This window comes from Sturnus vulgaris, chromosome 12, assembly GCF_052056855.1.
Source record: "Sturnus vulgaris isolate bStuVul1 chromosome 12, bStuVul1.hap1, whole genome shotgun sequence".
NCBI lineage: Eukaryota > Metazoa > Chordata > Aves > Passeriformes > Sturnidae > Sturnus > Sturnus vulgaris.
Window position 1 is genome coordinate 21,698,616 of NC_142254.1, and position 26,525 is coordinate 21,725,140.

The 26,525-nt window shown below is 48.3% G+C and overlaps 1 protein-coding gene across 14 annotated transcripts; it reads left to right on the plus strand.

Annotated features, from left to right (window-relative positions):
- Nucleotides 1-28: 28 nt before the first annotated feature.
- Nucleotides 29-9,863, plus strand: LOC106861262 (protein NDRG2-like). Of its 14 annotated transcripts, none has more exons than XM_088172216.1 (7): nucleotides 258-2,002; nucleotides 2,152-2,287; nucleotides 7,019-7,135; nucleotides 7,774-7,912; nucleotides 8,616-8,809; nucleotides 9,038-9,142; nucleotides 9,507-9,863. In XM_088172216.1, the coding sequence occupies exons 2-5, from the start codon at nucleotides 2,225-2,227 to the stop codon at nucleotides 8,747-8,749; spliced, it is 453 nt and encodes a 150-aa protein (XP_088028342.1). In that variant the 5' UTR covers nucleotides 258-2,002; nucleotides 2,152-2,224; the 3' UTR covers nucleotides 8,750-8,809; nucleotides 9,038-9,142; nucleotides 9,507-9,863. The 14 variants fall into 14 exon arrangements, 11 of the variants coding, with proteins under 11 accessions (XP_088028349.1, XP_088028348.1, XP_088028342.1 ...); XM_088172217.1 differs by adding an exon at nucleotides 2,104-2,151 and having other exon boundaries at nucleotides 260-2,002; nucleotides 2,252-2,287; nucleotides 9,038-9,863; XR_015806388.1 differs by adding an exon at nucleotides 6,819-6,925 and having other exon boundaries at nucleotides 1,692-1,711; nucleotides 2,252-2,287; nucleotides 9,038-9,863.
- The last annotated feature ends 16,662 nt before the right edge of the window (nucleotides 9,864-26,525 follow it).

Sequence of the window (26,525 nt, forward strand, 5' to 3'; positions counted from 1 at the left end):
TTGACAGCAGAGACAGATGCTCGTGTACGGTTCACATTCAGTGCCGCGCCCGAGAAACCCGTGCGGGAGCGGAGCTGCTCGGGGGGACGCGCAGCTCGCGGCTGTCACCCGCTGCAGGGCACTGCCGCCGGCGATGTCGCGCATACGCCACGGCTTGCTGGCCCGTGCCAGCTGCTGACCAGAATTCCAGCTAAGAAACCCGCAGCGGCGCAGAAGCCCCGAGTGGCGGGGGCCGCCTACGGATGGAGCCGCGCAGGCGGCAGCGCCTTGCGGTCGCTGTCCTCGGCAGGGGCACAGAACGGGCAAGGCGGCGTTTCACCTCGCTCCGGGAGCTGCAGTACAGGGGACGGAACTTGCTGCTGTACATGTTGAATACCCCAATGTTTATCAAGCTGGAGATGGCGTATTAGCGGGTTCTTGCCTTTGTTAAGCTATGAAATACATGGTTTGAGTCTACATTTGATAGAAAGGACTAGATTTGGTGGCGACAAGAAGCACCTCTAGTTGTAAACGTGCACATGGAGGGCAGCAGACTGTGGTTCGGAGCTGGCTCCCTAAGGAGACTCAGCAGCTGAGTTCCTTCTGACACTGGTGTGGGGGAATTGCTAACATCTCTGTTCCATGTCCCCAGCTCTGCTCCTGTCTCCAGTGAAAAGGAAGTGTACACATGTGAGAAATGGTTGCTTTTCTCCAGGCAAGCACGTGAATTTTAGAACTGGAAGAAGGAAATGCCCTGACCCACCTGGACCGATTCGGGTCTCAGGAGGCACCCGGGAGCCGCCTTCTGTGTCCTGGGTGTGGCCTTGGCTATAAAAGGGGTAAAGGATGGAGCAGGGGGGCTCAGTGCACAGGGAAATGAACCTTTGCGGAATGTTGAAGTTAGTGGGTCCGGAGTCTCTCTGATATTTTTAAAGAGAGATCAGAATGCAGGGATTGAATTGAAGCCTTTAAATAAAATGAGTGAGTAAATGGAGTGTGTGAGAAAGTAAATGGAATAAATGTTAAGTGCTTTTAGTGAGTAAAAAGTCTTAGATGCCTGAGAAGTAGTACATGTTCTAATAAAGGTTAAAAAACGTATTAGTGTTTTTTAGAGGATTGAAGAACTTAGTTTCAGACATAATAAAGTTAAAAAGATTGCTTACATTTTTTAGTTAAAACAAGATAAGCCATGTACATAGTTTATACGTAGCTTGGTGTGTTAAAAAACTAAAATTTTAGTAAGTAATTTTAATATTAAAATTTAATATTAAAATTTTAATAAGTAGCGGTCTAAGTTTGTGTCTTGGCTAATTAAAAAGCTTTTATAAAAAAACCTACACCAGGGAGAGCTGGAGCTCTATGCCATGGCTTTATGCCACGTGCATTTTGTTATTGCAGTTTGCCACTTGCATTTTTCTATTACTTTTATTACTTGTTTTTATGTCGTGCTAATGCTATTGCTTTGCTTTGTTTTTGCCTTTGAGACTGATGTGCTTCTACAATAAATAACTTTATACCAACTATTAGTTGCTTTGCTTTTTAAAAAAGAACATAAGCCCACAGTGTGTGTGCCTAAGAGCACCCGGAGGTCTAGAAAACCTCCCAGGGGAAGTTCTTACGGCTCTACTTAATGCTTTATGAATGATGGTGATGATGATGATTTTCTGGAAGCAGGCTGTCTGTTCTGATCCATTTTCTTTCCTCTCCCTGCAGACTGTGCTGAAAGGCTGAGGTGAGACCAGGATCTGTAAAATCTCTGACTCTCCCACTCTCCGTGTCTCCCCAAGACCGAAGCCGTGTTTGCTGTCAATGGTTACGTAGTGGCAGATGCTTAAGACTGAAAACTTTGGGTTTTTTGCCCTGAAACCCAAGACTCTGCATCTGTGACCTGTATATCTCTTGCTCCCTTGCTGCCTGAGTGACCCCTCAAAGACCCCTGACACCTGAGTGACCCCTTGACCCCTGTCCCAGCTGCCTGGTCCTGCTGGTGGTCGGTGACAACTCCCCCCACGAGGACGCCGTGGTGAGTGGGGGAGGGGTGGTGTGTGGGGGGTCGTGGTCACTCAAGGTGTGGTCACCTGACACCACCCTGATCCCTTGACCCCCCTGGGCCCCTCCCCCAAGGTGGAGTGCAACGCCAAACTGGACCCGACACAAACATCCTTCCTGAAGGTGACGTTTGACTTCCTGATGACCACCGAGTGACCACTGAGTGACCACCGAGTGACCACCGAGTGACCACTCGATGGTCACTCGACGACCTCTCTTGCAGATGGCCGACGGCGGCGGGCAGCCACGGATTGCCCAGGTGAGGGGCCAGAGGTGACGGCAGGGGTCAGTGGGTGTGGGGGGTGGGTGTGGTCACCCAGGGAACATTCGGTGGTCAGTGCTGACCATGCCCCTCCCCCCAGCCCAGCCGGCTGACTGAGGCCATCAAGAACTTCCTGCAGGGCATGGGCTACAGTGAGTAACCCCAATACCGGAGGGGCTCATTAATATGCACTAATATGAGCAGCCTATGGGCTAGAGGGTGTGGATTGGGGAGGGGCTGTGGTTTTGGGACAGGATGTGGCTTTGGATTAAGGGGGGTGTGGTTAACATAAAAGGAAAACACAGGGAATGGGCGTGGTTTGGATGAAATGGGTGTGGTTTACATAAAGGGGTGTGGTCTACTGAGAGACGGGCGTGGATTGGAGGGGAAGGGGTGTGATTTAAGGCCAGTGGCTGTGTCCCCGCAGTGGCCACCTCTGCCATGACGCGCCTGTCCCGCTCCCGCACTGGCTCCATCACTGTGGGGGAGGGGGAGCACGGCCGCAGCCGGACCCTGAGCCGGGGCAGCACTGGGGGAGGGGCTGCTCCTCCCCCCGTCAGCCCCTGAGGGACTCCCCCTTTTCCCCCAAAGTATTCACTGGGAATTTCCCCCTGACCCCTTGGGACCCACCTTGAACCCTCTGGGACCCCCGAATGATCCCCAGGAACCCAAAGACTCCCTGGGTCCACCCATTGGCCCCCAGGACACCCTGGGATGCCCCTGGGACCCCACCCCAGACCGCTGGGACCCCTTTCCATGTGACCCTTGGGACCCCCAAACACTCCAGGCCCCCTCCCAGAATCTTTCTTGGACCTCCAACTTCCCGAGGGACTCCCCTGGGACCCCACACATCCCACCCCACCCTCCCTGGGAAACCTCAGGGATCCTCACGGGCTTCCCGTGGTGGCAATAAAGGGTCAAAGCAGTGATGGAGCCACTTCTGCTGTGTGTCCAGTACTTGCCCTGGGAAAACTGGGAGCACTGGCAGGGACACTGGAAGAACTGTGAGGGAAATGGGAACATTGGAAGGCACGCTGGGAGGAAACTAGGGACACAGGGAGGACACTGGGACTCCTGGGAGTGATCCTGCCATTGAGAAGGACACAAAAATATCAAAGTTATCCCAGTGCTGCAGGACACTCCAGAAACCATGAAGACATGGAACAGGGCCCCCGGGGCCATCCAGGACCACTCCAAGGGCAAGCAGAGTTCTAGGCGGTGCCAGCTTTGGTCTGGGAGAAATCCTGCGTCAATTGGAATTTTAGCAGGCAGAAGCCCAGTTCCTGGAACAGGGACCTGTACACAAACTGTGGTCCTTTTCCCTGAAAAACAAAATTGACCCTCCCAGTTTCCTGATGTCAGTTTGAAGGAGGCAGTTGGCACTCAAACAGCAGGCTAGGTTTGTAAAGGGTGGCAGGATCCTGATACATCACTCTGTGCTCAATTGCTCCTGCCCAGATCCATCTCTCGGTGCTCAATTGCTCCTGTGTTCATCCTTTAATTGGCGTTCGATTGCTAATGCCTGCCGATCGATTAGCTCAGCGAGCGATTGATCGCGCCTGCCGATCGATTATATCGGCGATCGATTGATCGCGCCTGCCGATCGATTAGATCGGCGATCGACTGATCGCGCCTGCCGATCGATTAGATCGGCGATCGATTGCTAATGCCTGCCGATCGATTAGATCGGTGATCTCTTGCTAATGCCTGCCGATCGATTGCTAATGCACACTATTTGCACACTCCTTGCACACCCTTTGCACTCATACAGAGGCAGGAGGTTTCTCAGTTCTGGTCGGGGTTTTTTGGGGCGTTCATTCCGGGGGATTTCCTCAAGGATTGGGACACTCCTTGATTCCATCCCTTGCCTGTCTCCCAAGCGCCACCCTGTGGGCAGAGCGCGGTACTGCGCGCCTGCCTCTCCCAAGATGGCGGCTCGGGTGTCGCTCCCCGACCTTCTAACTCTGGCTGCAAAAGGAGGGTGGCACAGCAAGGAGCCCGCTCGCTCTAGTGGGATGCCTGCGCACGACGCCGACACCGATCCCACGGGTGCGATTTTCGGCGGCGTTTCCAATCGTGCGGACATCTCCTTCAGCCCGCTTCGGCCCGGGGAAGAGGGGCGGGGCCGCCAGCGATGGTCCCGGCGCAGCCCGGGCAGGCTCGGGGCGGAGCCGGGGCTTGGCGAGGCGGGGCACGGCGGTCCCGGGGACGGGACCGGGCGGGGCCGGGGCGGTGCTTTAGGGGCGGTCCCCAGTGGTCCCAGGCGGCACCGGGGGCGGGGCCGGGTGATCCCGGAGCGGTACCGAGCTGTGCTGGGGACGGTGCTGCAGGGGCGGTGCCGGGCCCGCCTCAGGGTGATTGAATGCCCAGAAATCGCCTCCTCTGCCCCGTGCTCACACTGAGCTGCGGGCTGCAGCGTGCTGTCGGAGCTCCGCACACAGCACGGATTTGGGCTTCCCCTCCTCTCAAACCCTCTCCCCCTTCTTCCTCCTCCTCATCTTCCTCTTTTTCCTCTCCCTCCGCCTCGCCCCCCTCCCCGGGCCCCTGACTCCCCCCGGGATCCCCTCCTCCGGAGGCGGCCCTTCCGAACCGACCCCCCCTCCGAGCCCCGGAGCCCGAGACCATTAAGGTAAGCTTTTGAATTGAAATATCAGGATATTCACTCTATCCCACTGGCCTGAATTTTCAGGATTGTACGATTTTTTCTTGAAGCAGTTACCTTTGCTGCAGGATTGTGTGGTCACCAGTCTCCTTTCCTGTGACTCTTGTTGAAATTTGCTGTCAGATAACCGGCTAGTAACGAAATATTTGACAGAAATCAATGCTGTGAACGGACTTCACTGCAGCAGTTGATGAAAGAGCAAAGAAAATGTCTGTCGTGTTTACGCACCCCCCCGAGGCTGAATGAATTCTGATACTGTAATAAATCAGTGCAGTTGGTGCCTGCAAAGGTCTTGACATTGATCAAGAAGATATTACTTTGGATTTTTACTTTTTATCAGTGTTTCTTTAATCTGTACTTCAGCACTCTAGCCTTTCATAAGTCTTCTCCGGTTTCCTCTGGCCCTGCAGAGTAGTCCTCTCTGTTATTGTCTGATCCCAGCTTTGATGCAAGGAGGACTTTTTGTCTTGAAAATTAGCATCCCCCTCTGCATATTTAAATTAGTTATTTGACTTTTGAGAAAAAGCTGGCCAGCTCGAAGTCCACCAGACACCAGAGGCTGCTGTTTTTAGCACCTTATTCAAAGAGGACATCCTTTAGTTACCTAAGTAGGGGTAGAGATTTACCCCTAGGAATAAGGAATAAATGCAAGCAGACTGTCCTGCCAAGAAAAAATCCAGTTACAGTGACTGAATTCGGGTTTAGTTGCCCTTGATCCTTGCAAGGGATTAAAGGCAGGTTCACTTGGTCTCCCAGCAATGAATGTCTCAACCGAAAGCTGCTCAAAATGTGCCGTTTTTCTGATGGTTTTGGATTCTTTTGCCAGGTGGGAACATGGACTGCTTGACTTGTTCCTGTGTCCACTTTCCACTTCAGTCCTTTGCATTTTCTCTGAAGGGAAAGCAGGAACAGGGAAGTTGGGGCAGTTCCGTCAGCAGAAAGGCTGCTAAGAATAGATGGTAAGGACTTACTTTTCTGCACAGTGCCATGTAACTGAAGGCTCGTTTTTGGATTTCACATTCTGTTCCTGCCTGGTTTTGTGAGAGCTGCAGGTGCATTTCTGTTTCCAGACCCTGCCAAAAATAGTCGCTTATATTATAATGAATCCTTTTTCCTTCATGTTTTCTTGCTTTAAATGAATTCCCCTGTCAGATTGATGTGAGCAGCAGTTATTTTTAGATCTGCTGGTGTTGTACACGGAGTAACTGTAGAACAAATGAGTTGTGATGGCTTCCTTGTATTTGATGTGTGGAGAGGAGCAAAGGCACAGATTCATCCTGTGTAATTGCAGTCGTCCAACGTAGGTGCCAGGGTCGGGAAGCTGGGCAAGGTTTCCTCTCTTGCTGGGCCTTAGGGGGAGGGAGCTGAACCATGGTGTCACTCGGATTCCTTCCTCTTCTCCCTCCTCCTTTCTTGCTTGTAGAGCTGGAGCTCGGGGTCACCGAGTTTGGGTGCTCGCAGTCAGGGCCTGAATTTGGAGAGCAGGAAAGCGGGGGGAAGTTTCTAGGCACGTCAAAGCCTGTCTCTAGGGTGTGGGACTTGTTGGTCTTCCTCACCACCCCCAGCAACTTGCACTTCTCTCTGGACCTTGCTGTGGTCACAGCCCACTGCTCATTTATGTGACTGTTCATCCGTCTGCCTGATTGCTTTAAGTACAAGTAGCCTGATTCAGGTTTAATTTAGCAATGATTTTCCTCTGTTTCATCGGTAGTTTTCTAAAACTCCCCTACAGGCTATTTTGAAGGTGCTTTTTTTTTTTTTTTTTTTAACTGCCTGTGATGATAGAAAGCTGTACGGCCCTCTGAAAGCAGTATAACCTGCTTTCCAGAAATTACAGAAGTAGGATTTTTATTGTCCACTATGCAGCTGAAGACCCCCTAGTGAGCCTCTTGAACTGAGGGTGAGGAGAGCGGCAGATACGACTCTTCATCAACCTGCTCTTCTTTTCGTTCCTAAAAGAAGGAAGCATGAAGGTGACTATAGAAAAAGATCTGCATCCCTCGGGGTTTTGTATTTTAGGTGTTTTGAGGTTTATTTACACACCTCCTCCTTTGTTTCCTGGACAGGTTTTACGTGACAGTGGAGCGTTTGAGTACACGTGGAAGGAGCTTTCAATTTGGCTGGAGCACTTGGATAATACAAAAGAAGACCAAAAGGAAGCAGTGATTCAGTTTTTGGAAAAGGTAACGGTGTTCAAATCAGCTGGATAAAAAAATGCAAAGAATAGTGTTAGTGGAAACTGGAGGTCTTGTTGCTATTGTTGAGAAACCTGTCAAAGACCAGCGAATGAATTCTGAGAAAAGCCTTGTTTGGGATTCTTTATACGGAGGTGGCATCCTTCTTGTGTTCAGTGGGAGGGCAGCCAAATGATTTGTAGGAAAATGAAATCCAAAAAGATCAGCTGTTATTACAGCATTGTTGGTGTAAGGGTAGAGTGGTGTAGGTGTGGGTAGCTTTGATCTCCTCTTTAGGTGCCAACATTATCAGAGCTCAGTAGATGGTGGTCCTTGACAAGGAAAGGTGACACTTGCTGTTTACTCTTCAGGATGTTGAATGCCCAGTGCTTTGCCTCCACTGTGGTCTGCCCAGGTACTCGGTGTGTGATCGCAATCTAGGTGCCAAGTTGTGGTGGGTTTTTGTTTTTCCATCAGTGTGGCCTGTAGAGCAGGAACTGTAGACAGAATCCTGCAGAAGTGCTATGGAAGTTGTCCTCATAAAAGCTGCCCAGCTTTCAGCACGTGGTCGTTCTCAGTACCGTGTGGTTCCCCTGCACTTGCCAGCCAGCAGGTGCACTTACCTTTCTCCCCACCTTTGCTGACAGATCCTGCTGAAGCTGGTGGCCAACCCCTGTCCCTACACTGACAAGGCAGCAGACCTGGTTCAGGCAGCCAGCACGCTCCAGGTGGCTCTGTTTAAACAGGACTCTGATAACATCAGCATCCCCGTCTCTCACACTGATGGTATGTGGTAACCTGTCAACATCCCAACTCCATGACTTGGGGATACACTTTCTAGCCCTAATCAGCAAACTGGGGATGGATAACTCTGGCAATCCTGTTAAGTAAGGGCCCTCCAGGATTCAGCTCTCCACGTGTTCTTGGTATCAGAAGTCGAAGTGGAATTGCCAAGTTGCCGCTTTACCTCTGAAAGTAATTTCTGCCGTGGCTGTGCCACTTGAACGGTATTTGAAATCTCTCTTCATGCTCTTGCAGCAGCGTTTTTGAACTCAAATGGAAATCTAGCCCTTCTGCCTGGGACTGTTGACAGAGTCATGGAATCCCAGAGTGGTTTGGCCGGCAAGGCTCCTTAAATCTCATCCAGTTCCAGCCCTGCCATGAACAGGGACACCTTTCAGTAGCCCGGGCTGCTCCAAGCCCCAGTGTCCAGCCTGGCTTTGGACACATCCAGGGATCCAGGAGCAGCCGCAGCTGCTCCGTGCTGGACAGCAGCATTGAAAGGCAGAGTGAAGGTTCAGCTGTAATTTAGGGGTTGCACTTAACGTTGTATTGCGTGACAAATGTGGCTTTCATACTTTTTTTTTTTTTTTTTTTTAATTAAAAAGAATTAAAAAGATGCCTTGTATTCCTGGAGTGTTGCATTCTACGTCTGTTGTTTTTCCTGTTAGTCTGGATTCTTGCTTTGATGTTTTTCTTCACTTATTAGATGTCCTGGATATGGTGGATGTCCTGATCGAGGACAGTGATGGCTTTGATGAAGAAGTTGGGTTCTCTTTAAATGAAGACGTGATAATTTCCCTTCAGTGCTGTTGTCCCTGCTGCATTAGAAGCCAGGAATGAACAAGTCCACGTGGGCCTGGATGCTGATCCCTCTTGCTGGTCCATGACAGCATGTGACAGGTGAGATTTCCAGGTGTCTGATTTAGCAGGAAACTGGTTTGTTCCTTCTTGTGAGGAGGCTCATTGGCTTTGCATGGGCAAAGCCACTCCACGTTTTCCATCTAGGAACAGAGCTGGGGAGCTGTTTTAAAACAGAGTCCCAGAGGTAAACAGCTTGGCTCGGTATTTCTGTGTGGGAATAGAAGAATATCTGTGTCTTCTGATTTTTCTCTCGTCTTTCTTCCACAGGTGTTTTTGTATTCCTGACTTGGGTTTCCATCGGGGACACGTGGCTTGGAGCTCAGGAGCCGGATCTGTTCCTTGCCCACGGCAGATTGGTCTGCACTAGTGCAGGTGACGAATTACAGGATGGCTTGGGAACTCGGAAACAAGGAGAAGCAAGTCTTATGTGTCTTTGCAAAAAGATTTGGCTACCACAGGGCATTAATTCAGGGAGTTAAGACTTCATCTTTAACGTTCTGTGCTCTGCCAGCATCACTGTGAGCCCTGAAAGCCTCCTGAGCTGTTCTCATACAGACCTATCTTGTTTGGTCAAAAAAAAAATCTTAGTTTAGTTTCGTCCAAGAAATGTTACTACTCTGTGCGAGCTCATGGGGGAGCTTTTATTCGGCATCTCTCAGTGGGACATTGAAAGTCCAACTTCCCATTTCTTGCACAGTCTGAGAGGCAGTATTACTTTCTATCATTTTTATCACAGGCATTTTAAACTTTTTGAGGAACCGGCAGGACTGTTTGTGCGGAGGCGTGCGGTTCACAGCCATCCTCTGTCCAACGTAGGATGGGAAAAAAAGGCTGGAGAGCTTCCTACAAGGGGCTGTAAGTGCAAAGGACCAGGAGCCCGGGGTTTAGTCATGATGATTTAGTATTTCTTAAAAGACTCTGATTGATTTCATGATGCCAAAACCAGTATGGATAGAAGACTGAAGTCAGGAATCACGATGGTTTCCTTGGGTTTAAAAAGCTTTAATGGTGTTTCAAGACATTTGTATGAGACCTGGTTTGTTTTTTCTTACCCTTTTATTGAATTAAAAAAAAAAAAAAAAAAAAGCCTTGATCCAGCCTTGCTGCTGTGATGTGTGACAAATGCCTGTCCTCCCTCCACGTGGAACAGGTGAGAGGTGGAACTGAAGCCCAAAGAGTTTTCTGCCCACTGATAATACGTGAGCCGTATTGGGAATTCTCTGCAGAATGGCAACAGTTGTTCTTGAATTTGGCCATGAGGGGAGTGGAACATGGCAGCCCGGGTCTGAGAAGGTGCAGTGCCAGAAGGAGAAGCTTTGAAATGTTAAATCAGGATTGATTCAGGTGACTCGCGGCCGCGTGCTGTGCCCAGGTCCTTGGTAGAAATACTGTGCAGGGAAAAGCCAGAGCTGCCTGTGCTATGAGCTGAATTTTTTATTGGGGGGGGGGGGGGGGGGTGTGAAATAAGAATGAGGTGCAAATGAGGGAATTGCTTGTGTGTGTGAATATTCTTGTCCTAAAGGAGCGCTGCCCGGTGCTCCTCCCTTCCTGTGCCCCTCTCCTGGTGAGCCTCTGTCCTGCTGGCCGTGCCTCTCTGTCTCCGTGCCTGTGCTGCTCCTTGCCCGTCTTTGCCCGCCCCGCACGGGCTGTGCTCGCTTCCTCTCTGGCTCCTGGGTTCCCTCTTTGTCATGGTACCCCTCAGTCCTTGCTGTGTGTTTGGCACTCTCTGTCTTTTCTCCGTCCTTCTCTGTGCCTCTGTGGTGCTCCCTGTGCCGTTGTTTCCCGTGGGATCCTTGTGTCCCGTTCACTGTCCCTGTTCATTTTTAATCCCTCCCTCTTGTGCTGCCCATCCAGCATGCCAGGGGTTTCTTTTCGTTTTTTGGTTATTTTTCGTTTTCATTTTTCTTCTTCTTATTTTTGGGGGGGGGGTTCCATTTCATCGTGCACCTTGATGTTGATTTTCTTCCCGTGTCTTCTCTGCTGCCCCTCCTCCTTTCTGCCCCTTGTCCCCTGTGTCTGCAGGGTTGGGGAGGAACTTCAACCCTTGTGGGGGTTGCCCTCCCTTTTCTGGTGTCAGCAGAGTCACTTTCTGTGGGATGGACACATGGGAGGGGTTGCAGTCAAGTGCCCTGCTGCTGTCCAGGGCAGTTGGAGTCGTTCTGTGCCTTCTTTGGGGTGAGGAAAAAAGGCTGAGGGGGGCTCCGACGTGGTTTGGGGCACCCCAAGGTCCCTGGGAGAGGGAGCCGGGCTGCGCTGGAGGAGCAGGTGAGTCGGGCATGGGGGGGGTCATGGTGGGTGCCAGAACATTGAGAGGGAGGGGTGGGTGTAGAATGCATGAAAAACAGAACCTTAAAAAATAGCTAAATATAGTCTAAAAGGAATGTTTTATTGGTTTGTGTTTGGATAGAGGTAGGGTTTTTTTAATAGATACTGTAAATATAAAAGATAAAGAATAAAAATATAGAAGCAAATATAAGAAACCAATATATAAATATATTACATTACATTATATTTTGTTATGAAAATAGAAATATATAAATATTTAGACTTTAAAAGGAATTTTTTATTGGTTTTTATTTGGTTAGAGGAGGGTTTTTTGAAAATAATATAAATAATATAGGCAAAAATATACAAATATGCAAAAATAGATACTGACATAAAATGATGATAACTATATATGCATATATATATGTAAGTATAAATATATAGAAATAAATATAAATATAAAATACATGTATGTAGTATGTAATACAAATAATTTATCGATTTTAATATGTTATATTAAATAGTATGTTATAATAGAATGTAAATAGCATATAGTATATTAATATACTAGTAAAAAATACATTAAATAGTATATAAATATAGAATACACAATATAGACATATAAATCTACAGATATAAATATGAAAACTAAATAGAAAAATATATTCAAATATAATTTAAAATAATCGAGTTTTTTGTTTCTATTTGGTTAGAGGCAGAGCTTTTAAATAAATAATATTAAAAACAATGAACCTACAAATATAGATGGATATAGATAAAATAGAAATAACATTAGTAATATAAATCTATGTATATAATGAATAATAAAATAATATTGTATATATGATAAATAGAATAGCAATTAAATTGAATATATGAAATATGTATAGATTATGACTATAAATTAAATATTTAAAAATAGATGATTTATATATATAAAAGTTTTTTTTTTCATTTGGTCAGAGGCAGGGCATTTTTAGTTTGGGTCGGGGTTTTTTTGAGGCATTCATTGAGAGGATTTTATGACGGGTGGGGACTCTGGTGCTTGGAACTCTCTCCCTTCTCTGTCTGTGAAAATTGGGGGAAACATCCATGAGAAATGGGGGGGAAAATCTGTGAGAGACGGGGAAAAATCGGGAAAAAATCCACGAAAAATAGGGGGAAAAATCCATGAAAAATGGGGGGAAAATCAGTGAGAAATGGGGAAAAATCAGGAAAAAATCCAGGAAAATTGCGGGAAAAAATACTTGAAAAATTGGGGAAAAAATCATTGAGAAATGGGGAAAAATCAGTCAGAAATGGGTTGTAAATATCAGTGAGAAATGGGGCAAAAATCATTGAGAAATGGGGAAAAAACGAGTGAGAAATGGGGAAAAATCAGTTAGAAATGGGTCGTAAATATCAGTGAGAAATGGGGAAAAAATCATTGAGAAATGGGGAAAAAATCAGTGAGAAATGGAGAAAAATCGGGAAAAATCCAGGAAAATTGCGGGAAAAAATGCATGAAAAATTGGGCAAAAATCAGAATTGGGGAGGAAATGCAGGAAAAATGGGGGGAAAATTTAGAGAGAAATGGGGCCAAAAATCAGTGAGAAATGGGGGGGAAAATGGGGAAATATCCATGAAAATTGGGGGAAACATCCATGAGAAATGGGGGGTAAAAATCAGTGAGAAATGGGGAAAAATCAGGAAAAAATCCAGGAAAATTGCGGGAAAAAATGCTTGAAAAATTGGGGAAAAAATCCGAGAGAAATGGGGAATAAATCAGTGAGAAATGGGGGGAAAAATGCATGAAAAATGGGGGGAAAATCATTGAGAAATGGGGCAAAAATCAGTGATAAATGGGGAGAAAATCAGTGATTAATGGGCGGAAAAATGCATGAAAAATGTTGGAAAAAATCCGAGAGAAATGGGGGCAAAAATCAGTGAGAAATGGGGGGGAAAGTCGGGAAAAAATCCACGCAAAATGTGTGGAAAAATCCATGAAAAATGGGGGAAAAAGAATCAGTGAGAAATGGGGGGGAAAAAATCAGTGAGAAATGGGGGAAAATGGGGGAAATCATCAGTGAGAAACGGGGAAAAAGGAGGAAAAAATCCATGAAAAATGAGGGAAATAATCAGTGAGAAACAGGGGAAAAAATCAATGAGAAATGGGGGGAAATTGGGGACAAAATCAGCGAGAAATGGGTGAAAAATCAATGGTAAATGGGGGTAAAGTCGATGAAAAAAGGGGGAATATTCAGTGAGAAATGGGGGGAAAAAATTCAGTGAGTAATGGGGGAAAAATGGGGAAAAAAATCCATGAAAAATGGGTGGAAAAAATCAGTTAGAAATGGGGGAAAAATCAGTGAGAAATGGGGGGGGAAAATCAGTGAGAAATGGGGGGAAAAAATCGGTGAGAAATGGGGAAAAAATATTTGAAAAATTGGGGAAAAAAAATCATTGAGAAATGGGGGAAAAAAATTAGTGAGAAATGAGGAAAATTTGGGAAAAAATCCACGAAAATTGCGGGGAAAAAATCAGTGAGAAATGGGGGAAAAATGCATGAAAAATGGGGGGAAATATCAGAGAGAAATGGGGAAAAAATCAATGAAAAATGGCGGGAAAAATCAGATCGGTGATCGATAGCTAATGCGTGCCTATGGATTAGATCGGCGATCGATTGATCACGACTACCGATCGATTATATCGGCGATCGATTGCTAATGCCTGCCGATCGATTAGATCGGCGATCGATTGATCGCGCCTGCTGATCGATTAGATCGGCGATCGATTGATCGCGACTACCGATCGATTATATCGGCGATCGATTGCTAATGCCTGCCGATCGATTAGATCGGCGATCGATTGATCGCGCCTGCCGATCGATTAGATCGGCGATCGGTTGATCGCGCCTGCCGATCGATTAGATCGGCGATCGATTGATCGCGCCTGCCGATAGATGGATATAGATAAAATAGAAATAACATCAGTAATATAAATCTATGTATATAATGAATAATAAAATAATATTGTATATATGATAAATAGAATAGCAATTAAATTGAATATATGAAATATGTCTAGATTATGACTAGAAATTAAATATTAAAAAATAGATGATTTATATATATAAAAGGTTTTTTTTTTTCATTTGGTCAGAGGCAGGGCATTTTTAGTTTGGGTCGGGGTTTTTTTGGGGCGTTCATTGAGAGGATTTTATGACGGGTGGGGACTCTGGTGCTTGGAACTCTCTCCCTTCTCTGTCTGTCCCTGACAGGGCGGCAGTGCCGGGCTGAGTTGGGCGGCAGTGCTGCCGCCGTGTGGACACAGGCGGGTACTGCACCGTGCCCCTCTCAGGATGGCGGAAGGGCCCGCGGGCCGGGACCCAGCCGTGCGGCAGCGCTCAAGATGGCGGCCTCTCTAGGACCCCGGCGGATAGGCGTTTACATAAAACGCCTGTCCGCGCTCGCCGGCGCCCTCACGCCCGCGGCACCGCGGACCGCGCGGCCGTTGTCGGCACGCTCTGACACGTCCGGGAAAATTGTCGGCGAGCGGATCGGCGTCGGCGATTTAATCAGGCATCTTATGCCTACACACCGGGGTCCTGATTTTTTCCCGCCCTTTCTGCCGCCATTTTTGGCAGGTCAGCCGGGGTACCGCCCGAGCCGCCATTTTGAGAGTGCGGACACACTCAAGATGGCGGCCTCTCTAGGACCCCGGCGGATAGGCGTTTACATAAAACGCCTGTCCGCGCTCGCCGGCGCCCTCACGCCCGCGGCACCGCGGACCGCGCGGCCGTTGTCGGCACGCTCGGAAACATCCGGAAAAATTGTCGGCGAGCGGATCGGCGTCGGCGATTTAATCACGCATCTTATGCCTACACACCGGGGTCCTGATTTTTTCCCGCCCTTTCTGCCGCCATTTTGGGAAGGTCAGCCGGGGTGCCTCCCGAGTCGCCATTTTAAGAGTGCGGACACACTCAAGATGGCGGCCTCTCTAGGACCCCGGCGGATAGGCGTCTACATAAAACGCCTGCCCGCGCCCGCCGGCGCCCTCACGCCCGCGGCACCGGGGACCGCGCGGCCGTTGTCGGCACGCTCTGACACATCCGGGAAAATTGTCGGCGAGCGGATCGGCGTCGGCGATGTAATCAGGCATCTTTTGCCTACACACCGGGGTCCTGATTTTTTCCCGCCCTTTCTGCCGCCATTTTTGGCAGGTCAGCCGGGGTGCCGCCCGAGGCGCCATTTTGAGAGTGCGGACACACTCAAGATGGCGGCCTCTCTAGGACCCCGGCGGATAGGCGTTTACATAAAACGCCTGCCCGCGCCCGCCGGCGCCCTCACGCCCGCGGCACCGGGGACCGCGCGGCCGTTGTCGGCACGCTCTGACACATCCGGGAAAATTGTCGGCGAGCGGATCGGCGTCGGCGATGTAATCAGGCATCTTTTGCCTACACACCGGGGTCCTGATTTTTTCCCGCCCTTTCTGCCGCCATTTTTGGCAGGTCAGCCGGGGTGCCGCCCGAGGCGCCATTTTGAGAGTGCGGACACACTCAAGATGGCGGCCTCTCTAGGACCCCGGCGGATAGGCGTTTACATAAAACGCCTGCCCGCGTTCGCCGGCATAAAAATAAATATGCATAAATATAAACATAGACATAAACATGCACAAACGTTAACCTGCATAGATATAAACATAAACATAAACATAAACATGCAAAACAATAATAATAAATATAAATATAAACATAAATAGAAATAGTAATACAAACATTAATAAAATCAGTCAGAAATGGGGTAAAATCAGTGAGAAATGGGGGGGGAAAACCATGAAAAATGATGGAAAAATCAGAGAGAAATGGGGGAAAAATCGGTGAGGAATGGGGAAAAAGATCAACGAAAAATTGGGAAAAATCAGTCAGAAGTGGGGGATAAAAATCAGTGAGAAATGGGGGGAAAAGTCGGTGAGAAATGGGGAAAAAAATCAGTGATTAATGGGCGGGAAAATGCACGAAAAATGGGGGGAATAATTCAGAGAGAAATGGAGGCAAATATCAGTGAGAAATGGGGGGGAAAATCAGGAAATATCCATGAAAATTGGGGGAAACATCCATGAAAAATGGCGGAAAAAATCAGTGAGAAATGGGGAAAAAATGGGGAAAAAGGAGTGATAAATGGGGGAAAAAATCAGTGAGAAATGGGGAAAAATGGGGAAAAAAATCCACGAAAAATGGGTGGAAAAATCCATGAAAAATCAACGGAAAAATCAGTGAGAAATGGGGAAAACATCATGGTGAAATGGGGAAAAATTATTGAAAAATGGGGGATAAAAATCAGTGAGAAATGGGGGGAAAATGGGGAAAAACATCAGCGAGAAATGGGGAAAAAAAATCTTTGATAAATTGGGGCAAAAATCATTGAGAAATGGGGAAAAAAAATCAGTGAGAAATGGGGAAAATTTGGGAAAAATCCACGAAAATTGCGGGGAAAAATGCATGAAAAATTGGGGAAAAATCCGAGAGAAAATCCCCGGGAATCCCCGGGAAAATCCCCCCGGAATCCCCGAGAAAATCCCCCGGAATTCCCCGGGAAAATCCCCCCGGAATCCCCTGGAAAATCCCCCTGAATTCCCCGAGAAACTCATCCCGGAATCCCCGTGATAATCCGTCCGCTATCCCCGAGAAAATCCCCCAGGAATCCCCCAGAAAATCTCCCCGAAATCCCCGGGATAATCTCACCGGAATCCCCGAGAAAATCCGCCCCGAATCCCCTGGAAGATTCCCCCGGAATCCCCGAGAAAATCCCTCGGAATTCCCCGGGAAAATCAACCCGGAATCCCCGAGAAAATCCCCCGGAATCCCCGGGAAAATCCCCCAGAAAAATCCCCGGGATAATCACCCCGGAATCCCCTGGAAAATCCCCTAGGAATCCCCGAGAAAATCCCCCCAGATTCCCCGGAATATCCCCCCGGAATCCCCTGGATAATCCCCCCGGAATCCCCGATAAAATCCCCCTGGAATCTCCAGGAAAATGCCCCGGGAATACGCGAGAAAATCTCCCCGGAATCCCCGAGAAAATCCCCCCGGAATCCCCTGGAAAATCCCCCCGGAATCCCCGAGAAAATCCCCCCGGATTCCCCTGAAAATCCCTCGGAATTCCCCGGGAAAATCCTCCCGGAATCCACGAGAAAATCCGCCCGGAATCCCCGGGAAAATCCTCCAGAAATCCCCGAGAAAATCCCCCGGAGTCCCCGGGAAAATCCCCCCGGAATCCCCGAGAAAATCCCCCGGAGTTCCCCTGGAAAATCCCCCCGGACTCCCCGAGAAATTCCTCCCGGAATCCCCGGGAAAATCCCCCCGGAATCCAGGCGAAAATCCCCCAGAAATCCCCGTGAAAGCCCCCCCGGAATCCCCAAGAAAATCTCCCCGGAATCCCCGAGAAAATTCGCCCGGAATCCCCTGGAAAATCCCCCCGGAATCCCCGGAAAATGCCCCCCGAATCCCCGGGATACTCACCCCGAGATCCCCGGGAAAATCCCCTGGAATTACCAGGGAAAATCCCCCCGCAATCCCTGGGAAAATCCCCCCAGAATCCCCGCGAAAATCGGCCCCGAATCCCCTGGAAAATTCCCCCGGAATCCCCGGAAAATCCCCCCGGAATCCCCGAGAAAATCCCCCCGGAATTCCCCGGGAAAATCCCCCGGGAATCCCCGAGAAAATCCCCCCGGAATCCACGAGGAAATTCCCCCCGGAATCCCCGAGAAAATGCCCCCGGAATTCCTCGGGAAAATCCCCCGTAATGCCCTGGAAAATCCCCCTGAATTCCCCGAGAAAATCCCCCGGAATCCCGGGGAAATTCCCCCCGGAATCCCCGGGAAAATCCCCCCGGAATCCCCGAGAAAATCCCCCAGGAATCCCCGAGAAAATCCCCCCGGAATTCCTCGGGAAAATCGTCCCGGAATCCACGAGAAAATCCCCCGGAAATCACCGACAAAATCCTCCCGGAATACTCGGGAAAATCCCCCCGGAATCCCCGGGGAAATCCCCACGGAATCCCCGAGAAAATCCACCCGATATCTCCGGGAAAATCCTCCCGAAATCCTCGACAAAATCCCCCCGGAATCCACGTGAAAATCCCCCCGGAATACTCGGGAAAATCCCCCCGGAATCCCCGAGAAAATCCCCCCGAAATCCCCGGAAAATGCCCACCGGAATCCCGCGGGAAATCCCCCCACAATCCCGGGGAAAATCTCCCCGGAATTCCCGAGAAAATCCGCCCCGAATCCCCGGAAAATCTCCACGGAATCCCCGGAAAATCCCCCCGGAATCCCCTGGATAATCCCCCCGGAATCCCCGATAAAATCCCGCTGGAATCGCCGAGAAAATCCCCCAGGAATCCCCTGGATAATCCCCCCGTATTCCTCGGGAAAATCCAACCGGAATCCCCGGAAATATCCCCCCGGATTCCCCGAGAAAATCCCGCCGGAATTCCCCGGGAAATGCCCCCGGAATCCCCGGGATAATGCCCCCGGAATCCCCGAGAAAATATGCCCCAGACTCCCCGGCATAATCCCCACGAAATCCCCTGGAAAATCCCCCCGGAATTCCCCGGGAAAATCCCCCGGAAAATCCCCCCGGAATCCCCGGGCAAATCTCCCCGGACTCCCCGAGAAAATCCCCCCGGAATTCCGCGGGAAAATCCCCCCGGAATCCCCGAGAAAAACCTCCCGGAATCCCCGCGAAAATAGCCCCAGACTCCCCGGCATAATCCCCACGAAATCCCCTGGAAAATCCCCCCGGAATTCCCCGGGAAAATCCCCCCGGAATCCCCGAGAAAATCCCCTAGAATTCCCCGGGAAAATCATCCCGGAATCCGCGAGAATATCCCCCCGGTATCGGCGAGAAAACCCCCCCGGAATCCCCGGGATAATCCCCCGGAATTCCCCGGGAATATCCCCCCGGAATCCCCGGGAAAATCCCCCGGAATTCCTCGTACAATCCCCCTGGAATCCCCGGGAAAATCCCTCCGGACTCCCCGAAAAAATCCCCCCGGAATACTCGGGAAAATCCCCCCGGAATTTCCCGGGAAAATCACCCCGGAATCCCCGAGAAAATCCCCCGGAATTTCCCGGGAAAATCACCCCGGAATCCCCGAGAAAATCCCCCGGAATTCCTCGTAAAATCCCCCCGGATTCCCCGGGAAAATCCCTCCGGACTCCCCGAAAAAATCCCCCGGAATACTCGGGAAAATCCCCCGGGAATCCCCGAGAAAATCCCCCGGAATTTCCCGGGAAAATCACCCCGGAATCCCCGAGAAAATTCTCCCGAAATACTCGGCAAAATCCCCCAGGAATCCAGGAGAAAATACCCCAGAATCCCCATGAAAATCCCCCCGGAATCTGCGAGAAAATCCCCCGGAATCCCCGCGAATATCCCCCCGGAATCCCCGGGAAAATCCCCATGAATTCCCCGGGAAAATAATCTCGGAATCCCCGAGAAAATCTCCCCGGAATCACCGAGATAATGGCCCCGGAATACCCGAGAACATCCCCCGGAATTGCCCGAGAAAATCATCCCGTAATCCCCGAGGAAATCCCCCCGGAACACTCGGGAAAATCCCCCCGGAATTCCTCGTAAAATCACCCCGGATACCCTGGGAAAATCCCTCCGGACTCCCCGAAAAATTCCCCCCGGAATACTCGGGAAAATCCCCCCGGAATCCCCGAGAAAATCCACCCGGAATCCCCTGGAAAATCCACCGGGAATTCCCCGGGAAATTCCTCGCTGAAACCCCTGGAAAATCCCCCCGGAATCCCGGAGAAAATCCCCCCGGAATTCCCCGGGAATATCCCCTCGGAATCCCCGGGAAAATCCCCCCGGACTCCCCGAAAAAATCCCCCCGGAATACTCGGGAAAATCCCCCCGGAATACTCCTGAAAATCCTCCCGGAATTCCCGAGAAAATCCCCCGGAATTCCCTGAGAAAATCGCCCCGGAATCCCAGTGAAAATCCCCCCGGAATCCCCGGGAAAATCCCCCAAGAATCCCCTGGAAAATCCCCCAGGTATCCCCGATAAAATCCCCCTGGAATCCCCTGGATAATCCCCATGGAATCCCCTGGAAAATCCCCCAGGAATCCCCGAGAAAATATGCCCGGAATCCCCTGGAAAATCCCCCTGGAATCGCGGGGAAAAATCCCCCCGGATTTCCCGGGAAAAATCCCCCCGGAATCCCCGATAAAATCTCCCAGGAATCCCTGAGAAAATCCCCCCGGAATCCGCGAGAAAATATGCCCAGAATCCCCGATAAAATCCCCCCGGAATCCCCGGGAATATCCCCCAGGAATCCCCGATAAAATCCCCCCGGAATCCCCCAGAAATTCCCCCCGGAATCCCCGGCAAAATCCCCCCGGAATTCCCGACAAAATCCTCCCGGAATCCCCAGAAAATCCCCCCGGAATCCCCGGAAAATCCCCGCGGAATTCCGGTCCATTTCTGTAGGAGAATAGTTTGTAAGGATAGTGCAGAAGGCACTAGTTGCCAACGAGTTACAGCTGTACTGATTAGCAAGGAGTGGAAACAGCCTTGCCTGCCCAGTGAGGCTGGTTGTTATAAAAGCGTGGGTCAGCTGGCTGCCAGTTTCACTAAGCACAGCTCCAGCTGGAGGTGCAGAGCCTGCTGCAGTGTGGGCTGGAGCCTGCTGGCTGTGCTGCGAGGAGGAAGGGACACGTGGCCGTGCAAGGGATGGACAAGGTGAGAGGATGCTGTGTGTGGGACAGACAGGCTCAGGTGGCTGGGGAAGGGACAGGCTGGGGTTTAGCCAGTCGTACAGAGGAGAGGAGGAGTCGGTGCTGTGTGGAGCTGCCTGTGAGAAAAGGAGTCAGAGTTGCCTCAAAGAAATCTGTGGAGAGAAGGCATGAAAAGTGTGTAATGAAAGACTCATGTTGGTGCCTGTCATGTCTGTCTTGATATAATTGCTACACGTTTTCTCGGAATGCTTGAATTTAGACATAAAATGAAAACTTTATTGTAAGAAAGGAATGCATTTCTCACCAAAGTGGTGTAGGGTGGGGGATCACAACTCACAGATGGCCTGGAAGCGGAACGGCCACAGGGGTTACTGTAACTGGGCCTCCAGTACCAAAGCCCCAGTGGGTTTAAAGGCTAGAGCTGGGCTGGGATTAGCATGGGCTATGCAGCTGGGCTCATGCACAGGTCTGTCAGCACTCCTACCTGAGGACAGTCCCTCACCTAGGGAGAGGTTCTAGGCCTGGAGATGAGGCTGAGTTTGGGAAGGGTGATGAGGACATGGTTAGGGAGGGATGTAAATGCATATCAAAAGACTTAATTTTGAGGGGTGGCAAGCATTAGCTATAAAACAGTAAGTATTTACAGCTAAAGGCTGGAGTGGGGGCTGTCTGAGGAGGACAGGACTGTTTAAGGCTGAAGTTGGAAGAGAAACCTTGGTGAAGCTTTTGCGTTAGAAACGGCCTCACCTGCCAAATCAGATTTTTGTCTTCAGGATTGCATGAGTGAGGATGCCACAGCCAAGGAAAGGGTTCAGGTTTGGGAGGCAAAGGCGAGTTAGGCAGGGCTGCAGGGCTGGGGCTTGGCTGTTTCCATACTGCTCAGGGCAGCAAAGGGTAGCTGGCTCACTGGGCCTTGGATCTAGAACTCTTTCTGGAACAAGGTGGAGAGCTGAGGTTCATGCAAGGAAGGGGCCAGGAATTCTTTGTCTGACTGGAAAATGCCAGAGGGGCAGTGTGTGACTCGGATAGGATGATATGTTCGTCTGGCGAGAGTCACAAAAGAATATTTTGGTTTACTGATAACTGGGCAGCTCAGAAGTTACTACTTGACTTAGTTGCTGCTCCCATCTGTTGCACACATAAACAGAGCAAAGCAGACGAATTCTCTCGGAGCCTGAGGTCTTTGACTGGCCCTCCAAAAATGCTGCCCGCTAAAAAACAGACGTGGGGGAGGAAAGTTGTCAGATACAATAGAGCAAGAAAAGGACACGGGCTTCAAAGTGCCCTCCAGCAGACCATGGAAGTGACGTGTCTGGAAGTGAAACCAGCAGTCTGCTTCCCCAGCCTCCTGGAAGCCTCTAACAGCTACACAGGCAGTGAGGGGAGAGAACAATTCAACCTAAAAATAATTTTCAGTAGCGTTCTGCACTGCTGTTAAAAATACTGCAACCAGGGAATGTGGTGTGGTGATAACTATTAGGCCTGTAAGTCTGGTAACTGGGGCTTTTAGCTCAAACATCTCGGTATGGCTACTTTGAGCCTTGTAAAAGCTGCGTTAAGTCCAATTTCTTGGGTAGTTCTACTAGCTCTAGCCTTGCTTTTCATCCCCTCAGTAACAAAGCAACTCCCTCTCGAGAATGTTATTTACTTTCCATATTATGTGCCTACCGATTTCTGGAATTGCAAATGTCTTTGGATACATGCGTAAATTTAAGTTTCAAGAAAGCTGTCAAGCTAAAACAAAGGCTTGCCATAATGCAGAAGAAAATGTTTTATGGAAGAACTGAGAGGTCCCTACCTGGGCATAGAATTTGCTATACGAAGGTGTGTTCCAAACGGATCTGCCATCTAAACAAGCAGAAAAATAGTTGGAATGTAGTGAGTTCAATTTAACTATTGCTAGAAATAGGAATTATTAGCAGAGCTTGGAGCATGATATCACTAGCAGCAGTAAGACGCTTTTAGCTTGCTTCTCATAAATTACTTGTAAAAAGCATTTGTACCTAGTGTGTAGCAATTAATATTTCCCCATTTTCTTCCCCCCCGCCCCCCAGTCTCAGGTACTCCTTTTATTTTACCCTTTTCTGTCTTGTAACATCACCTTCCTTTATTTTATTCTATCTTCTGTTCTCAGAACATCGCAGCATCCTCTGTCAATGTGAAAGCATTTGTTCATCCTGTCTTGGAATGGCTGTCAATGTTGCCCTCTTCTGGATCACTTTTTTTTTTTTTTTTTTTTTTTTTTTTTAACAATATGTTGCTAAATGTCAGGAAAATTAATCCACAAACACCAGCGGTTTATGTCCAAAAAGGAAACGGAGGAGTCCTTTTTGCTTTATTCGAATAAAGGGAGAGGCCATGGGACATTCCCCTGGGATCTCTCAAATTTTTGGAGGACGCAGCCTCCTTTTTATCCTATTTTCCCGGCCGCATTTCCCTCTCTCTTTTCCCATTGGCTGAGGTACTTGAGAGGCACAGACTTCCCGGAACGCCTGATACCTGAAATTCCCCTCTAATGTATAACCCTCCCTTTTAATTTTTAATTCTTATAGAATTCATAGTTTCCCCCCGTTGCTTCTTTCATCTTTCGATATCCAATTTCATTTATCAGCAGCCCTGCAGTTTGTTTGTAAAGGCAAATATCTCTTTCCATTCATCAATCAGTGGAATCCATCCCATTGTTTCTTTTATCTCTCAGTGCTAGCCTTATCTACAGGCTGATCCACAGCTCATTTGTAAAGACAAATTCAACATTCCTCTCAGCTAATAAATGAGAAGTTAGCTGAAAAAAGTAAAAACTGGATTTTTTTTCCGGTGTGTGTCGGACAATACAGTGGAGAGAATTTGCGGGAGGATGATCGAGGATATCCTATTATAATATCGTTCTCGGACATTTTACTATTTTAGATCATCAGTTGTATTCTGAAAGAAATCTATTTTAATGATATGTGTACGTTTGCACGAAGTTATAGTTAAATATAGCTTGCGGCTGGGCTCTTTAATGAATAGGGGTATTTTTGGTTTTAATTCAATATTTTATGCTTGTGGTGTGTTGTGTGCTGATTTATTTTTTAATGTTATTTACTACGTGCGCTTTTGTTTTTGAGTGAAGGTAACTTTCTGGATGGCTTTGTATTTGAGGCAGAATGAATTGAAGTAGGTTTTTAAAACTGATTTTTCATATGTACGATGGGGAGTTTAGTAGGGGCAGCTCTGATGGTGGGGGCTTGGTTGTTAATTTTATCAGACGGCTTTTGTTAGATACAGCTTTTAATTCTGGAAAGTTTTTTTTTCTAATGTCGTGCTTTGAAGGTGGTTTTCGAGGATGTATGGTATAGCTTTATTTTGTTTGTAGATGGTGTATGATAAGGGCTATGGTCTATTTATCTAATGCCATGTTTTTTCATTCAGGTGTTGATAAGGGAGTTCTTGAATGGCGTTTTGTGTTGTTTTTGTTTTTGGTGGGGCGTTGTTTTTAAAGGATACCTTGATAAGGTTTGCCGATGGCGTTCTAGCCTGTAGCATAAGGCATAGGGTAGTTTTTGAATTATTTTGTGGTGGCTTTGATTCTTGCCAGTATGTAGTGTTTGTTTGAGGTAATGCTGTGTAGCTAATTTCTGTTTTCTTATTAATATTAGAATTGGAGTGTTGTAGTATATGGGCTGTTATTATATCCTAGGGGTTCTATTTATTTGGTTTGATTGTTTTCTAGTTATGGATAATTTTTCTCAAAAAACCATTTTCAGGATTTCAGGCGTGACACAAAAGAACACTCAGATTGCTGGAAGGGAAACGTGTGCCCAGATTGTCTCGAAGCAGTGCTGCTGTCGGTTCTCGTTCAGTTGTGTCTTCTGAAAATGAGACTGTTGTATTCATTGCGCTGTGCTAAACACTTGTCATTCTCCCAATGCCAGGAAACAGATGAAGCTTGAAGAAAGAGGAAGGAATTTGGAAGCGTACAAACAAGCTGAGAAGAGGTTCAGAGATCAGGGTGCTCACTGGCAGCAGGGGCTGGGGTTAGGGCTGAGCAGGAGCAAAGCCGGAGCACATCAACCTCACCTCGTGTTTTCTCGGGGGCTTTATGGCCCTGGCAAGAGAGAGATGTTCACTGATGAGTCCCAGGCCGAGCCGTGAGCACAGCATGTTGTGTTGGAGCTGGGGGGTTTTTTTGAGACGTTCAGCAGCCACACTCTCTAGTCAAGAGTCCTGAGGTTTGTTGCTGCTCCACTTTCATCCTCATATCCAGCTTCCAGCCCTTTTCTTCTCTCTGTCCAGTGTGTCTTTTGTGTTCCTTTCTTGTCCTGTGTGCTCCCCATCCCATTCCCGTTCCCTACGGAGGGGGAGGGTGTGGAGACTGGGGGCTCCGACGTGGTTTGGGGCACCCCAAGGTCCCTGGGAAAGGGAGCCGGGCTGCGCTGGAGGAGCGGGTGAGTCGGGCATGGGGGGGGGGGGGGGGGGGGGGTCATGCTGGGTGCCAGAACATTGAGAGGGAGGGGTGGGTGTAGAATGCATGAAAAACAGAACCATAAAAAATAGCTAAATATAGTCTAAAAGGAATGTTTAAATGCTTTTTATTTGGGTAGAGGCACGGTTTTTATAGCTAATATAAAAATAAAATATAAAGAATAGAACTAGATTGGTATACATGTAAAATATAATGAAATATAAGTAGCAAATATCTATGAAAAATCTAGTGTATAACAGAAATAATGCAAATATAAGAATATGTATAAATATAAAATAGAGCTATGAGAATGGTAATAAGAATGGGGTAAAACATCAGTGAGAAATGGAAAAAAACCACATGAAAAATGGTGGGAAAATCAGTGAGAAATGGAGAAAAATCAGTGAAAAACGGGGGGGGGGAATCTTTGAAAAATGGGGAAAAAAATCCGTGAGAAATGGGGGAAAAAAAATCCATGAAAAATGGGGGAATAAATCAGTGAGAAACGGGGAAAAGTGGGGGAAAAAATAATTGAGAAATGGGGAAAAAATCAGTGAGAAATGGGGGAAAAAATCCGTGACGAATGGCGGGAAAAGTCATTAAGAAATGGGGGAAAAATCAGTGAGAAACAGGGAAAAAAATCAATGAGAAATGGGGGAAAATTTGGGACAAAATCAGCGAGAAATGGGGGAAAAAGCAGTGGTAAATGGGGGAAAAGTCGATGAAAAATGGGGGAATATTCAGTGAGAAATGGGGGGGGGGGGGAAATCAGTGAGAAATGGGGAAAAAATCCATGGAAAACAGGCAAACAATCCATGGGCAATGGCGGGAACAGAGCGAGCTGTTGTCGCTCGTGCTGTGGTGGCCGATGCTGTGGGGAAAAAATAAGTGAAAAATGGGGGCAATAATCAGTGATAAATGGGGAGAAAATCAGTGATTAATGGGCGGAAAAATGCATGAAAAATGGAAGGAAAAATTCAGAGAGAAATGGGGGCAAATATCAGTGATAAATGGGGAAAAAAATCAGTGATTAATGGGGGGAAAAATGCATGGAAAATGGGGGGAAAATTCAGAGAGAAATGGGGGCAAAAATCAGTGAGCAATGGGGGGGGAAATCGGGAAATATCCATGGAAAAATGGGGGGAAAAAAATCAGTGAGAAATGGGGGAAACATCATGGTGAAATGGGGAAAAAAAATCTTTGATAAATTGGGGAAACAAATCATTGAGAAATGGGGGAAAAAAATCAGTGAGAAATGGGGAAAATATGGGAAAAAAATCCACGAAAATTGCGGGAAAAATGCTTGAAAAATTGGG